Source organism: Rhipicephalus sanguineus, chromosome 4 (assembly GCF_013339695.2).
Source record: "Rhipicephalus sanguineus isolate Rsan-2018 chromosome 4, BIME_Rsan_1.4, whole genome shotgun sequence".
Classification (NCBI taxonomy): Eukaryota; Metazoa; Arthropoda; class Arachnida; order Ixodida; family Ixodidae; genus Rhipicephalus; species Rhipicephalus sanguineus.
In genome coordinates this window covers 176,982,625-176,999,736 of record NC_051179.1, presented here as the reverse complement: position 1 = coordinate 176,999,736, position 17,112 = coordinate 176,982,625, and the positions used below count along the sequence as shown (strand labels likewise).

The 17,112-nt window shown below is 47.3% G+C and overlaps 1 protein-coding gene across 1 annotated transcript in view; it reads left to right on the top strand.

Annotated features, from left to right (window-relative positions):
- The window catches only part of LOC119391875 (uncharacterized), a 120,102-nt gene that overhangs the window by 93,238 nt on the left and 9,752 nt on the right, over positions 1-17,112 (top strand). Inside the window, exon 7 of the mRNA XM_049414978.1 lies at positions 6,513-6,824. Coding sequence (XP_049270935.1) covers positions 6,513-6,824 — 312 coding nt within the window. The remainder of the gene's footprint in view (positions 1-6,512; positions 6,825-17,112) is intronic.

The window sequence follows — 17,112 nt, the reverse complement described above, 5'->3', positions numbered from 1 at the left end:
TAAAAAAATCTTGTGACCACAAGAAAGGTAGCGCACTTGCTATGCAGGTCAAGAAACTGCTGAAATGTGGATACCCAAAGACACTAATCGTCTCGGTCTGCGAAAAAGTGCTTTCGGATATTTGTGGCAAAGCAAAACCGGACAAAGAAAACAGCAAAGAATACAAAAAGATGGCTGTAATTCCGTACATACATGTGGTATCACATGGGCTCAAAAAAAAACAGGGGAAAGGAACGGGGTGAAAGTAATTTTTTCAGCTCCGTACAAACTGCGCGGACTATGTAAGAAAGCAAATGATGAGCAGGTGTCGCGGAAAAAGTGCGAGGTAAAGAACAAGTATAAATATGTAGAGTGCTCAAATGGTGTAGTTTATGAAATACCTCTTACATGTGGCAAGACATACGTCGGCCAAACCGGCCAATGCCTTAACAAAAGGCTGCGGCAGCATGAAAATTTGGTAGGTAAGCTGACGATTTCTGGCAATTTAGCAGCACACTGTTGTAACTGTAAGTCCACACCATGTTTTAAGAATACAAAGAAGCTAGCACTTGTGGGAAATAACAGAAAAAAGAGAGAAGTGGTTGAGGCGTTCCTAATGAATGAGATAACGGGCCGCGATTGTGTAAGTGCACCATCGGTAGCTCTAGATTCTGACACAGTTAAGTTTTTAAACCACTGGTTTGGCACACGTCAATGAATTGCTTGATGTCTTGAAGGCACGTGCTCACTGGAGCTGTTGCGTCACACTTTCTTGTTGATTCTTTGCTCCTTCTTGTGTCATTGCACACGTTACCTTTTATAATCTGTGTATATATTTGACGAGCGAAAGCGGTTGAATAAAAGTTCTTAGTGCGCATGGTCCTTGTCCGTTTCATGTTCATCTGTCTTTCGTCTAAGTTCATCTATGCAGCGCATCGTTTCACTTCACAGTGCCATACCAACTAGCCCCAGTGAAAGCTATACTAAACCCTCATAAACATGTCCTTGTTTTGGGACGTGAAACACCAACAATTATATGTTGCAGAGCCTCTGTCATCGTAACGTGACAACGCCTGCTTTCAAACGTGGGAGCAATTCAGGATCGCTCTTTCGTCGTAGGTCCAAGGTCTATCCAAATAGGTCGCGAAGCTTCGGGCGAAAAGCGGTTCAGATCCTATTGTCAGCGACATCAGCATGGGGAGTTATGGGAGTAGCGATTGAAGCGCGACTAGGTGTGGTGGGAACAAACACTAATAACAAAAAACCTAATTTCATTCAACAACAAAATAATATTTATATTTTATGACCGAGATTTATTTCAGAATAACATTTATTTAGATCCAGTGTACAAAGAATTCATGAAAATGTATATGCATTATCAAAAATCTTCTTATTAGCGCCCTCTAAAGAATGACACATGCCATTGCTCTGCGACGCAGTCCTTGTAGTGTTCGGAAAGGCGCGCGTAAAGTTCGTCTGCGGCGACACGCCCCCTCAGGTGTTCTGGTGTTTCGCACTTGCATGCGTTCTGTCAATTATTTGGTGAGAACTTTATTTTGGTGTGCGCGAAGTTGCGAGGTGCGTTTCATCGTTGGTGAACGTGTTGGCTACGGTGTTCAACGGACAACGGCACGAGGCGGCTAACATTTCACGCCGAGCGCTTTCCTCGGTACTCGCGGAAACGACGAAACGATGTGGTATTCCAAGGATGCAATAGCAACACGCGTACGCCTGGCGAGCCCTCGCTTCTAGATAAGACACCGGGGCAACGGTTCGGAGTAGTGCGCTTGCTGGACTTTCATGAATCAGTATTTCTGCTGCCCGGTTTCCTTCGTGAACACGCCGTGCGTATTATATTTCCTGTTATCGGTGAGCAGATCGCTAAGTTATTTGTCGCGCTACAATCACTATAATTCGCATGTCTTGATATGTTACACGTAAGGTTAATTTATCGGAACAAAAGGCAAAACATAGTGCACGTAGTCTACGCACTTTTTGTACATATTATGACATTCCTTGCTCATTGTGTAGAGTGTGTAATTGCGTTATTGTGGCCATTGAATAAAACTGAAATATCATTATTTTGGCGTGACCAGGCGTCATTTCTTCTCGTTGGAACTGAAGCACACATGCAATGCGCTCTTTAAGTCCCCTGCGCATGTGCGAAGCAAATAAGCAACGCTGCAGACATGAGAGGTACGCTGTTGCCTACATTATTCACGCTGCGGAAGATGACACGAACGCAGAATAAAAGCTCAAAGAATAAAGTTTCCTGGTAAAACCAAGGCGAATTGCATGACGGTACACTTAAACACCGCTGTTTAGTCACGGGTCGATATTAGTTTAGCTAGCGTTGACTTCAAGCGCATTCGCCAAGGGCTTGCCGGCTCGCCGTAGCGCGACCCCTTAGCGATCAGGGGGCTAAGAAGAATATTTTGAGGTCAAATTTCGCGCTAGGGCCAACAAAATGACGTCACTTTTTTACCGGATATTGCGTCACATCCGCTTTATTTTTTGTTCCGCCGGAAGTGTTCCCTCCTCACACAGATGGCGCTAAGCCCCATGAGCAGCTGATGAGCAGCCATTTTCTGAACGTATGGGTTTCTATGGAAGCTTCGCTACCATTTACATTTACCTTGGTAGGTCTCCGTAGCGTCTTCAGTTTCAATGAGTAGCAATCTGCGATGACCTAGCATGATCTAGCATGAGTAGTAAATTCTGGCTACGTGCGTGATCGCCCTTACGTTCGCGTACGGCAGCCTCTTCTGCCGTGCGCTGCTGTACCCGTGGCCTAGCCATGGCCACGGGTGCAGGGAATGCATTGCGTGACGTGCGTATACAGTTCTTCTAGGTAGCGTGGCGTCGCAGTTCTTATCGGTACAACTGCGAATGTAAACTGTAGTGTTCTACGACGCGTATGTTATGATTCTTTGTTCTATTTTGTGCGCAGATAGTTAGTTGAGCAAGTTGGCTTTGCTGCAGTGCGTTTTCTGCGTTCACGTACGTACAAGTCAGTTAGGCATAGAAATCTTCGCTCTAGTAAGATATATCCGATGCATGCGCTGTCGTGAAACGCCTAGATTGCTTAACAAGTGCGACAAATATGCCTGTCGAATTAACGCCTCAACGGGAGTGAAAAAGACGACCGCCAATCTGCGCACAAAGTGGCACATTGGCATCATTTGGTATATACCGAAATTCGCATAGCAGTAAAATCTGGGGTTTTACGTGCCAAAACCACGATATGATTACGAGGCACGCCGTAGTGGAGAGGCTCCGGAAATTTTGACCATCTAGTGCGCTTCAACGTACACTGCCATCGCACAGTACACGGGCCTCTAGCATTTCGCCTCCATCGAAATGCGACCGCTGCGGCCGGGATTGAACCCGCGACCTTTGGGCCAGCAGGTGATCACCGTAACCGCTACACCACCACGGCAGACAAAAAAAAGAATTCGCATAGCAGAGCATGAGGGCAGGACCAACACGATTCACTGGTCATGACATGAATACCATTATATACGTGTCGTGTACTTCATGAAAGCCTTTCCCTCAGTCACGTGTGGCGCATATCCGCATACCACGGCCCATGTATGCGGGTATGCGCCACAGGTGATACAGACTACATTAATTCATAAACATCTAAAACAGACATTAGAAACTTTATGCGACACTTCGCGTTGGTAAGAAAAATACATACCGTTTCTTATAGTCGGCAGTTTTAGTGTAGCAGATAAATGCTGAAGAAAAAAAAACTAGTTTCGCCGCAAGGGTGAAGCAATGAATGCGATAGCAACAAATTGAAATGTCACACGAAGAACGGCAAGCAGCCCGAAACGTACAGCGTGCTGCTGAAGCACAAAGGACGCACGAAAATAACACACAGGACGAGCGCGAAGTAACAGCGTTCACAACTGGACACTTAAAGGGACACTAAAGGCAAATAACAATTTATGTCAGAGTGAAAGCTCAATGTATGACAACGTCTAAAACGGCAATATTATAAACAGCAGTGCCCTACTTACCGAGAAATTAAGCTAAATGTATCACACGATGAGCGCCACGAGCGGGACATTTTCGAAGTGATCCCAGTGACGTTGAGAGTGTGCCTACAATAAATCACTAGTAATCAAACTAGCAGCTATAAAAAAAGGACCTTCCGTGCATCAAAAGACGTAATAAAGTACTGTTTGTTCGTTTCCGTTTGATTCATGGAAAAAAGAACCTCTGTGGCGTTGCCATGGGGAACGGCGCGGGTGGTTCAAAAGTTCCGTATTCGCCGAACTGCGCTTCGCCCGGCGCCCTGCTTCGCTCACGCGGTCGCATCTCAGCGGTAGTTTCAGGATCGCGTACTGCCGCTTGTGTTTTGCGCGCTCGTGAAAGTCGCTCTGACAGAAAGTTCGACAAAATGCCGCACGCAACGACGCCGGCACTACGAGCCCTCAGCAGCATACCGCGTTCATCGGGGCTCAAGTCGCTGAATTGGCGCCCTGCGTTGCGAGCCAATGTCTCGTTGTCAAGTCAGTCAAGTTCTCCGTCCACATCCATTGCGGTGATTGCGGCAAGCTTCGATGGCTTCGATGGCTGTTGTTGCTGCTGTGGGTCCCGCTACTTTCGCTCTGCTGCTACTAATGTCGGCGGCCGCGCAGTAAAGGCGGGCAACGTTGGGCACGGCAGCAGTGACGTATGAAAGTCGGATTTCAGGCGGGTGATTTCAAGTGCGCTAACGCAATGCGGACCACTAAAACGTGATTTTATTTCAAAATAAGCACTTCATTGGCATAAAAGTAGCACTACGAGGTTTCTGGACCACTATTTCAACAATCTTGCCTTTAGTGTCCCTTTAAAGCGCACTGATCGAACAGAAAGGACGCACGAAACAACAACACAGGTATACAGGACGAGCGCGAATTCACAGTTGTCAGTTTTTACTTCCTTGTGTTTGAGCAGCGCGCCCCTTTCGCAAACGCAGCCCCTGCAGCGAGCGAAATGACATTCGTGCGCTCTGTAACATCAACGCAAACTTTCCAGTGAAAGCAGAGGACGAACAAACCGCCCCCGTCAAGGGATAAGCGCGCGCGGACGGTCAACTACGCCCTGTAGGGTAACTTACAAAGTAGAAATGGTACCGGAGCGCGCGCTTCGCAACGAGCAGGGCGATGACCTCTAAAGCGCGCCCTTCGCGCCATCTCACTGGTAATGCAGAGAAGACGCTGAAATGCTACCGAGATCGGCGTACCGCCAGCGGTAAATGGTGTATGTAAATAGCTCGCCGTTAGTGTACTGAGGGACGTACGGTTTATGGCCAAGCCGTCTAACGCCGGGCGCTGCAGCCGTTCGAATCCGCGCTTCCAAAGTATTTTTCTGCTTTATTCTTTTTGTGGCTTATATATATATATATATAATATGGGACATGACGGTGACGGCAAAAAACGGCCGAGAGTGTCCATAGAATTGCTATCGCAATAAAACGGGCTGCAACCCCTGGCTACCCTGTGCGCACGCCTGTGGTAGCGTTGGCCATCCGCCGTATCACAGTGTAATAAACTTTGCATATATACTTCTAATTACATAGCAAGCTCTAGTCTAGCGTTAGCAGGAATACGCTAAAGATCGCTGATAACACTTCATATTGGTGGAAGTAACGCCTGTGCTGTAACCTGAGTGCCGACGTTATGTCGGACAGTGAGAGCTCACTCCTAGCTCTATCCTTTATATTCCAGTGTAGTCAACGAGCCTAGAAATCCCACGATATGCACACAACTGCTCAACTTACACAAGGACGTCGATCTGCCTCGTAATACGTGCCTCAAAACTTAAAAAATGCGGATAGGCCGCATTTTTTAAGCTGCTTCTCGCTAGCTAGCTGCTTCACGCGAAATCGATTCCAACAATGCGTGAGAGCTGGCGGAATTCTTTGTGTTGTGAATTCTCAGTGTGCCGCTGAAGAGCAGTGCCCTTTCGGCTCTGGTGCCGCTCTTTGTGGCGTTTCAAAATGCGTGGCGTGATAATGTTCGAAGGCCTAATTCAATATGGAAAAGCATATTTGCACAAGCACCCTACGTTGCGTAATGTTCATGAAAGTGAACGACTCGTCCGCCCATTTGCTGCACGAAGTAAAAAGAAAAATTTATATAACTAGGTGTGTAAACTAAGTGTTCCTGTACTTCGAGTTGCCGAATAATTTGCCTTCGCGCTGGGACTATACCGCCTTCTTGATTAGCGCCGATGACTGAGCTACTTCTTTGCAGAGGCGTTAATCTCTCGTGAGAATCACGGACCACGACCCTCTCTTTCATTGTGAAATCTGACAAATTCCTTTTCCAGCGTCTGGCCAAAAACAGGCGATTTTCTTTCAAATTCAAAACTATTTAATAAAGTTGAGAAGAGTGGGAAATAAAGCATGTAGAGAAATAAAATATAAGTAATTGTATAGCCCCATACCAGGGTTCGAGTTCTTTACTTACCACTAGCATACGGGAAGTTCTCACTGTTAGAGGTTTGCAAGGGGAAGTGTTGCCAACGGCGCGCAGTTCGAGCGGCGACAGCTGAGCTACGACAGCAGCGAGCTCGAGACCGAGGTTCGCGGCACGTGGGCTGCCTACCTGGAGAGCGTGCACGAGCAGTGCGCCAGCATCGGGGCCAACAGGGCCCTATACTCCATGAGCCTGCACCAGGGCGAGGATGCGGCGCGCATCGGGGACGGGGCGCGCTTCTACATGGACATGGTGACGCCGCTGCACAAGGCTGTCACCCTCGAATGGTCCAAGACGTACAGCGCCCTCATCGAGCAGCTCGCCCAAACTGTGCAGGCCGAGCCCGACCGCAAGGGCGACCTCGATCAGGTGGGCGTCCAGCGCAAGCTGCGCGTGCGCCTCTTTCGTGTTTTCCTAAAACAACGCTGCATTGAGTAATGCGAGCCTTCGTCGCTAGTTACACGAAGCGCTTCATGGGCCTTCCTGAGCGTATACGCGGCCATGTGACTTCCTCCAACTTGCTTCTTTAGCTATTTGATTGCAAAATATCTTAGCCTAGGTGCATCACAGCCTCTGCAGCTTTTTGTCCTGTAGATGTTACGTAACTAACCCACTTTTTATTAGTGCAAACAAATCTGTAAAAAAAGACTCGCACAAGTGTGCATTTGTTTATCTAAGCCGGCCCATCACGGTACCACAGAGGCGGCCGTTCATCAACGGTAATGTTTCTCGGCACTTCGTGTAAGCATGAGTCGGTTTGCTAAAACAGTTATATAATTGCTTTGTTCCATGCAGCGAAGATACTACGAACTAAGAGGACGTAACGGTAGAATGCAATACGGTAGAATACACTATATTTGCTACAGGTTCTCTGGAAGGCCTATGTTGACAAAACATGGCACCGGTAAACTCTTTAGGACTGAACGGCAATTGTTTGTAGTAAGCTCAATACTTTGTAACTGCATGAACCAGCACTGGCAGTACATTCCCACAACGGTAGAGATCGTAATGCTACTTTTCTATCAAGTGTCCACGACTATATTGTTTCTCTCGAGAGCTGTTTAATGTCTCGTGGTTTCATCTCTTGATGGCCACACACAGTGCTACACCCAAATGGCCGACCTATAAGAAAGGTGAAAGCACTACGCATTAGGTCTGTGGATCCAGGAGTATGGTAAAGTAGATCGTACCTATCCAACCTGAGGAAAACCACGACAAGCGTAGCGCGTAAGACCCACCGGGTCACTCACTAGAAGTCAGAAAGGCTCCACGGTAGAGAAAACGATCAGGCTCGTGAAGGCTTTCGTCATGAGTCGCGTAGCCTACGCCGTCTCGTTTCAAAAGCTCCCAAAGACACAATTTCGGTAAATCGAATGCTTTATTACGAACAGCATACAAAACAGCCTTAGAACTGCCACACAGTACAAGCGCAAAGCCTTGTGCAAAAGCTAGAGTATTCCCTAAGACAGCAATATTGCGGAGAGAAAACCCTTCTACACCATGAGGTCAGTCACAGAACACATCACAGCATCTCCCGTTTCCAAAAACATGAGTGCAAGATATCATACCGGCAGACGAGTACGCCAGGGCCAGAGCTTTGCAAAGTGAGTTCGGACGCAGCCAGGACACTTACTGCACATGCACGAGTAGAATATTCAAAGACAAATACACTGTAATGAGCCCTCCGACTCGCACTCACGATGCCGTCATACGTGACCGCAACTGTATCGAACATCACGGCTAGGACTCCAGGAACATACAGGCGTCAATATCACGCATTGATTTGGGGTCCTGCGCACGCGGGGCTAGAGGCTAACGAGAGGGCAGACGGCATAGCTCGCGGAAATCCAAGCGCCTATAGAGGCTCTCGAAAGAACCTCCTGTCACCCTGCGCGACATCCTGAAGACACAAAGAAAACAAAGGCAGAAATTCAGCCCGCCACATCCCGAACTCGATATAGTGCAGCCTAGGGACTCACCAATCAAATCCACCCAGTGAATTTTATTGTCCGTCGTGTTACGAACGGCCATCTGTCACCCACGTGGCGTGGATGAGTGGACTCGGCCCTCCCTACATTTACTCACCCTCTTTAGGGGGAAACATATTTGAGGGGCCATTTGGCTGGCGAGCAAGGACCGGGAGAGCCAATGTGCTCTGCTCGATCAGGCCCAGTGAGGCGCACAGGCCAGAGGGGCCCGGGAATAGGGGACCCACCCTCCTCCTCATTTGCCCTAAAGTAAAGTAAACGTTCTACTACTACCATAGGTGGACAAAAGAAATCGGGCTCACTCAGAATCACTCAAGAAATATATTTTGCGCTCAGGGCTCACTCGGACTCACCTAAATATTCCTCAAACGGACTCACTCTGACAGACTTGCGGCTCGATCCGAGTATGAGTGAGACCGAGTGAGCTGACTGATGAGTGAGTTTCCCGACCTATCTCAGTGCCTATGCTATTTGCAATAAAGAAACCAGCTGACAGGCAGCACCTTGTCCTGTGCCTTCTGTTGTCCCATTCACCAAGAATGGACAGTTCTGCTGGCACGGGGGAGGGGATGGGGGCGCAAAAGGGTCCTTTGTGTTTACGTAGGCGCTGCTTTTTTTTTCACTTCATAGATTGCACTGTCTCTTGGACCACCAAATGTAGCCGGCGTGCTTATCCTGCAGCAAGTGTCGTAACAAAGTATGCCAATTATGGAGACAGCATGGCATGTTTGCTTATTGGTTGTTGCAGAAGCTGACGCATGTATTGGAAGGTGTTCGTCGCTCATAAAGTAAATTACAGCTGTGCGAAAAGCACCTTGACAGGGCTCACTTGGACTTAGATTAACTAAAGTTTTCCTCAACCATGCTCAATTGGACTCAGACTCGCTAAATTTTTTCTCAAACGCATTCAGCCGGGCTCAGGCTCACTAATACATTCCTCAACCGGACTCACTCAGACTGAGACCCACACCTCGATTAGAGTCCGAGTGAGTCCGAGTGAGTCGAAGCATGAGTTAGTTTACCGACCTATGATACTACTACCTTCAGCGGCATTCATTCCATGTCACTTGTTAACCGTTATGACATGCTCGTCAGATAGCTTTCGATCAGCTCGTTGTTGAATGCTGTCAGTAGTAGATATGATGCGTCATTTGCTCGTGAAGTACATGCTGACGTATTTGACAAGTGCATGCTCACGTACTGTATGCAGGTGTAAATGCGTACACCACATTGACTTCATCATCACTTGCTTCAATGCGGATGCCTTTTTGGTAAAAAAAAAGTAGTCGCAAAAATGGAACACAAACCAGTGCGCTTTGTTCAAGAACCGTCTGACGTGCGTGTACAGCAGTAATCATGAGAAGATTCGTAGCTTTGGCAGAGTCAATGCATTACGATGGCTGTTGCATTAACTCGGTATTTATAAACTTTTGTATGTTAACGATTACCCTTACATTATATGCCAGGAAAAAGATGTTTACAAGAAAGGCAGGATATTCTCCGATGATGCCTACACAAGAGCTAGGTTAAGGGAATTATTCTAAGTCGTTCTAACAGAGATGAACATTTTAATGTGCTTTTGTTTTAGCTCAGTATTCGCGACAGCATTGAGTTAATTTCTCTTGATATTAATAAGCGGGCATTGTTTGTTTGCCTAGTCCACCTGTAGCTATCACTGAAATGAAGCTATATGCCTGTAGCACACTGCGTCTACAATGGTGAGGAGAGCATAAACTAAGCTATCAAAGATGGCACGTCTTATTAAATTACGCCAATTGGAAAATGTCATTTCGATGCACAATTTCTGCGAAGGAAGAGGTGACCTAGATCTATTTATTGGACGCTGTACGGACATTTCAGACTCGACAGGTTCCACACGTATGCATACACTTCGTTTACTGGTGCCTCCTCTCCCCTTCCGTACATTAATAATAATTTCTGGGGTATTACGTGGCAAAATTACGATATGACGGTATGAGGCACGCCGTAGTGGTAAAACTCCGCATTAATTTTGACCACATCGTGTTCTTTAGTGTGCACCAAAATGTAAGTACACGAGTGTTCCTGCATTCCATCCTCACCGAAATGCGACCGCCCGGGCCATGATGGGCGCCGCCGTCAAGCATTAGCAGCGCAGCACCTTACCTGCTAAGCCACCAGGACCGTTCTTCCTCTCTATTGTAAACTCACAGATTTTGCAATCTCGGGTATATGAAGGACTGTTATCAGAGAAGTTATCTTGTGCTTAGATTAGAGCACTGATAGTTGGGCGAGTTGGTAAGGGTCAATGCTGCGTGTCTTGTCTTTTCGTTGCGCCGTTTTATGTTCGTGATCTGAGATTGTACTCTTGCATAACCACAACTTTCTTTTCACTCATCTTATAGCAGCCGTTAAATACTGAGTGGCCTGTACGAAATCCTACTCGGCTATTCGGCATTTGCTTGAAAGTATAACGTGGCCGTAGCAAGCACAGGAGTGGGCTGATTGGCGGAACATGGGAGGAGCCTTTGCCCTACAATGGGCGCAGTAAGGCTGATGGCGATAATGATTATGAAATACCGAAAAACAAAAATTATACTGGCTAGGAAACTGCAAAAATCGTGTCAGTGCATACATTTAGGTGGTAATGAAAATTGGTCTGAAAACAGCAGCTAAATTTTCTTGACATGTTTTGCAGGACGCTGGGAACGTCATTAATAGTCTCTCACATTTGCTGTGATCTAGAGTGAAATCGTATCTTTTTCTCCTAGCCAGCGAAGGTACCGGAGGGATTCTTTCTTGGCCTTCATTCTGTAATGGGCATAGCACTGCACAAATCAACCTTATCATCCTTTGAAAAGATCCTGTAGCGTAGTGCTTACTTCGAAAACTAGGACTTTATTGGCTTACGTTGTCATGGCTCCGTAATGCGGTCACCAATCAACATACGTTCACAGTTCTTAACACTTTTTACAGCGAAAGCTGTTATGAGATCATTTCAGCGGCCGTTTTTGGCGCAGTAGTTGTCCGCCGCCGCCACCGGTGTCCGTAACCACTATCGCTCGAAATAAGAAAAAAACAACGAAATAGAAAAGATTCCAGGATGGAACGAGGTTCGAACCTGGGCCCTCTGCGTGGGCGCCCAGTATTCAACCTCTCAGCCATGCCGGTGCTTAAAACTGCTTTGCAAAAAGGTCCTATACAGGCTTCATGTCGGGAAGGAACCACATTAGCATATGCAATATAGCGTGGTAGAAGAGTAAAATAAGCACCAAGCGTCGCACCACGCGAATTCTGTAACCAGTCGTCACAGAATGCGAATTGCGCAACGAGTGGGTTGTTGAATGCTTCAAATCCATTACAAAGGCCTCCGCCATAATTCTTCATCGTCATCAGGCACAGCATCAACAAAGTACGCATAATGCCTTACATGCGTTTAGCAGGTAGCACGGCTCTCCGTAGAATGACAAAAAAATGGCACAGTGCCTGCTTCCCTACTTCTCAAAAATTACAATGATTTTTAGCGTAGTGGGTTCCTCGCGAGTGCACTTGTATTGGTTGCCAAGGAAGCCCATAAGCGCATGATCCATTTCCTCGGGGTCTCAGTAAAGTTCTTCGCCCCCCCCCCCCCTTTCTCTCCCACGTCAACGTATGTTACCATGGCGGGAGAGGGAAACAGCGACCGGGCGTCACCTGGCCAATGCAAATTACATAATTGGTGGGCCGTTTAAAGCTTCCAACCCATTACAAAGGGCTGAGCCATAATTCTTCATCGTCATCAGTCGTCGCGTCAACAAAGTGCACATAATGCCTTACAGACGTGTAGCTGGTGCCTCGCTTCTCCGCAGAATGACGAATAATGGCTTAGTAGGTGTTTCCCAACTTCACAAAAATTGCGATTTATGGTGTAGTGGGTACCTCGCTAGTATACTTGTATTAGTAGCCCCAAGAGAGCTTACAATGGGCTCTAGAAACGCCGCTCTTCCAGCTTTCGCTGTGACTGTGCTGCGGTTTCAGCGCAGGCCTGTCGTTTTTTTTTTTTTTCGTTTACGTTAACGCTTTTAACGTTTACTGGTGACTCATTCATACCTAGTGGTGACTCATCGTCATCTATATACGTTCTCACTTTTTCGAAAATAAATCTACTTGTGAGTTCAGCGCTGTGTCCGTTTCTTCTACTGTCCATGTTCTAAGTCTGTTGCGCTATCAGTTATTCTACGATGGACGTTTCCTCACTGGGACCTGTCCCATCATTGTTTAAAGAGCGGGGTTACGAACAGGCAGGCATTTTACGATAATTGCAACCAAAGGCCCCCCGATGTTGCATTCAGATAACTGTTTACTTCCTATCTTTACTTCAGGAAAGCCACGGACCAAAGGCCGGTCACTGTGACAACACGTAATCAGTTCATTTTCTACTTTATCATCCATTTTGAAGTGCATTGACCTTTGGACTAGACCATCGGGGGGGGGGGGGGATTACGATGAAACTATGCCCCCCCCCCCCCCATAATGGGGAGCTCTGCTCACGCCTATGCTCTGGAGCGTCTCAACAACGGGGCCAGGAGGGTTATCACAGAGCTTGCAAAGTGAAGTGCGCACCCTGCATAAAAAGCCGTAGTGCATTCCTGGGCGTCTCTGACCTCATGTCAACGCACGAGCTCACGCAGACCATGGGACTCAAGTCCGCACATGCACGGAGAGTCACCCACTGCTGCTAAAATCTGGCATAACACATCTAACCTTCCCGCGCCACCGCGCATATGTTCCCCTTGGGAGCACGTACAAATTGCGGACCCAAAGCCACCGCCGAAGAACATGGGACGCGAACACTCGGCAAAGAGGCAGTCCCACGCGAAGTGCCACGAGAAATACCCGCAGCAAGTAAGCGATGACAATCACAGCAGCTGCGATAGTTTACGTGGTCGCCTCTATCGGAGGACCAAAGGAACAGTAAGCAACCGAAAGGGCAACTCCACCTCACGATGAACGTCGTTCCCACCTCTATACGACAGTACTGTATGTATGCTAGCTATCCTATACGATGACAAAGACGCTGAGCCCACCGCTCACAGTTTACGAAGAGATGCTAAACACCACTACTGCGTTTCGTGCTTGTAAGGACGCTCACAAAAGATTCTGCTCTTCAACGACTTCCTCTCCACGTGCGTCGTCTGCGTGAACAAAGACAGGATTTTCACGTGCACTGGATCCCAGGGCACTCGGGTGTATACCAGGGAATGAAGGGGCGCACCGTCTAGCCCGCCATGCCACCATCCGCGTGGTCGAAACGACCCGAACACGTATGGAGCCAGGTACCTGAATAACTTTAAATACGGATGAGTGATTGGTAGGCTACGTCCTATAGAAACAATGGCCGAAGCAAAAGGTTATCGGCACAGCTATTTTCCCTCAACATACCTCCACTTCTCTTCAAGCCTACGTCTTTGACCGTAACGGGCCCATAGGCGTGCGCATGGAGAGGGGGGGGGGCGGGGCTGGGAGGGCAGGGGGGAGCGTAACCCCTAGTCACCGAAGAGCGGCGGGAGCGAAGTCTTCCTCATACTTTGACTTAATACAGAGAGGGGGCGCTGCGATGAACCTTCGGCCCCCTGATGGGAAACCCTGAGCACGCCTATGGTTCTGCTGCAACGCAGTGAGGCCCTTCACTTTCCCCCATGTATATTTTTTATTCATTTGGTTACATAATATCTTATACGTATATCTGTATTAGTTATCGTGTAATTCATAACGATAAAACATTTGTGATCTGCATCAGTTGGTACATATCTAGGGTTCCGTGTTTCCGGTTTTATCCGAAAAAATCCGATGAACATTCGCCAGTAAATTTTCTGACAATTTGGATTTATCCGATAAACACAGATTTCGAGAGTCAATATGACCTGCTTTCAGTGATACATCTTCTGGTTTGACCGATTCAAAGTTTACCGCGCCTAGCTTTATTAGGCGACGTAGCTATATTGTGCTCCGACTCAGCTCTCTACATGCAGAAGCTTCACAAGGACTTGCAACTCTCCAACACCGAATTCAAGGCGCTTCACTTCAAATATCCGTGCCACCTATTCAACAACGCTCTGGAATATGGTATCAGGACGAGCGGGTTTAGCGTAGTTCAGGATTTTGTTGCGCACTTTCCTGCCCTGTTGAAGTCGCCGCGGGAGTTGCGCCGTAAGTTTGGTCTTGTGTGCTCGGTCATGGGCATGTCCTCGAAGTCGCTGAAAACCGTATGTCCGTCGAAGTGGTTCTTTTTTTATGAAGCTCTAGATGATATTATGGACTAACGGCGCGCCATATTGTCTTTCTTCAGAAGCGACGATGCCAAGGGAACGAAGCGTGAGAAGCTCAAGAGTCTTAATTCATCGCCTGAAGCTGTGCACGACTTTCTCGTTAAGATTAGATTTCTGAAGACCAATTCGTGTGCCGTGCCCTCAATCATTATGGAACTTGAGGCAGAGAGTACCCTGGTACACCAAGTTTATCCCATACTGGGGGTTCGTTTGCACTCACTCATCAGTCAATGGCGTTATCCAACCAAGGTCTTCGCATCAGATCTCACAAGTCTGTTGGACTTCCTTGGCGGGAATGACCGCTTAACGACTGTCGCAGACATGTGGAGACAGACATCTGAGAGGAACCTGTGCGATCAACTCCAGTACATCAAAGAATCGTTTTGGTAGTGTGTTCAAATTGTGAATCCAATGTGAAGCACGAGCTGCCCTGCGCGTTCCAAACTCATGCGCCTATTTTTCTATTAGTGCTTCTTGAAACTGACGACATGGGCCAGCTCCTGGGTGATTTTGCGAACTATCAGTGCTATGAAATATGTAACACTGTTGAACCCCTGTCGTTTTGGAGACTTCACACAATGTCCAGTAGCCAGTGCTTTCGCACTGCGCGCTGCGTCTTCTGGCGCTTCCTTTTTCTAGCGCTAACGTTGAAAGGGCGTTTTCAGAGCTGAGAGTCGTCAATCGAAAGGAGCGCGCTTCGATCACTGACAGCAACCTCGCAAAGTATGCTTGCGTGTTTTACAATAAACTTTAAGCTGAGGTTGTTATACATGTTCTGTGTTCAAGTATTTAGCTTGTGCATATATGTTTTTGTGCATTCAAACCTTCTAGAAAAAAATAAAATGTGCTTGATGTATTTTGATGTTTTAGTGTTCAGATATGAATTTATCTAAAATTTGGGGATTTTCAGAAAAGTGCAAAACTTCGAATTTCGGAGAACTGGGGATTTACGAGAAATAAACTCCGATAAACGCGGTATTCCGCCAAAAATATAAACTCCGATAAACACCCGCCGATTTTCAAGAAATATAAATACCGAAAACACGGAGCCCTATACATATCCTTGAGGATTCGAACAAGCCCAAGAAACGAAGGACAGAGGAGAAAAGTGGCACACAGAACGATTGGACTATCAACTTCTCTTTATTGAAAACATTTATCATCTACGAAAACCAGGCAGGCAAGCAGGCAGGTATTTTTGCTCTGATAAAGTTGTCATCACAGCATTAAATCTAGTTTGGGTATCAATTTGAACATTTCGAAACCTCTGGCTATCCAAAAGCGTTTTTGATAGTGACAGAAACGTTGCTGCAAAAGGTTAAATGAAAAGACGAAACAAAACGCCAGGCCTGCGCTGAAACCGCAGCACAGTCACAGTGAAAGCTGGAAGAGCGGCGTTTCTAGAGGCCGTTGTAAGCTCTCTTGGGGCTACTAATACAAGTACACTAGCAAGGTACCCACTACGCCATAAATCCCAATTTTTGTGAAGTTGGGAAGCACCTACTAAGCCATTATTCGTCATTCTGTAGAGAAGCGAGGCACCAGCTACACGTCTGTAAGGCATTATGTGCACTCTGTTGACGCGACGACTGATGACGATGAATTATGGCTCAGCCCTTTGTAATGGGTGGGGAGCTTTAAACGGCCCAACAGTTATGCAATTTGCATTGGGTGACGCGCGGTCGCTATTTCCCTCTCCCGTCATGCTGTATAACATACGTTGACGTGGGAGAGAGCCGGGGGGAGGGAGGGGCGAAGAACATTACTGAGACACCGAGGAAATGTATCGTGCGCTTATGGGCTTCCTTGGCAACCAATACAAGTGCCCTTGCCAGGAACCCACTACGCTCTAAATCATTGTAATTTTTTAGAAGTAGGGAAGCAGGCACTATGCCATTTTTCGTCATTCTATGGAGAGCCGTGGTACCTGCTAAACGCATGTAAGGCATTATGCGCACTTTGTTGACGCTGTGCCTGATGACGATGAAGAATTATGGCGGATCCCTTTGTAATGGGTTGGAAGCATTCAACAACCTACTCGTTGCGCAATTAGCATTGTGTGACGCCTGGTTACAGAATTCGCGTTGTGCGAAGCTTGGTGCTTATTTTACTCTTCTACCACGCTATATTGCATATGTTAATGTGGTTCCGTCCCGACATGAAGCCTGTATAGGGCCTTTTTGCAAAGCAGTTTCAAGCACCGGCATGGCTCAGAGGTTGAATGGCTCAGTGGCCCAGGTTCGAACCTCGTTCCATCCTGGATTTTTTTAAGTGCGAATGCACTTTATAAGCGACCCTGAATCCGCCGTCCCATAGCAACGGCGCGAGGAGCAGTGAGGAGCGTCTGTAGCAACGGCGCAGCGACGTCACGCCCCACGTGAC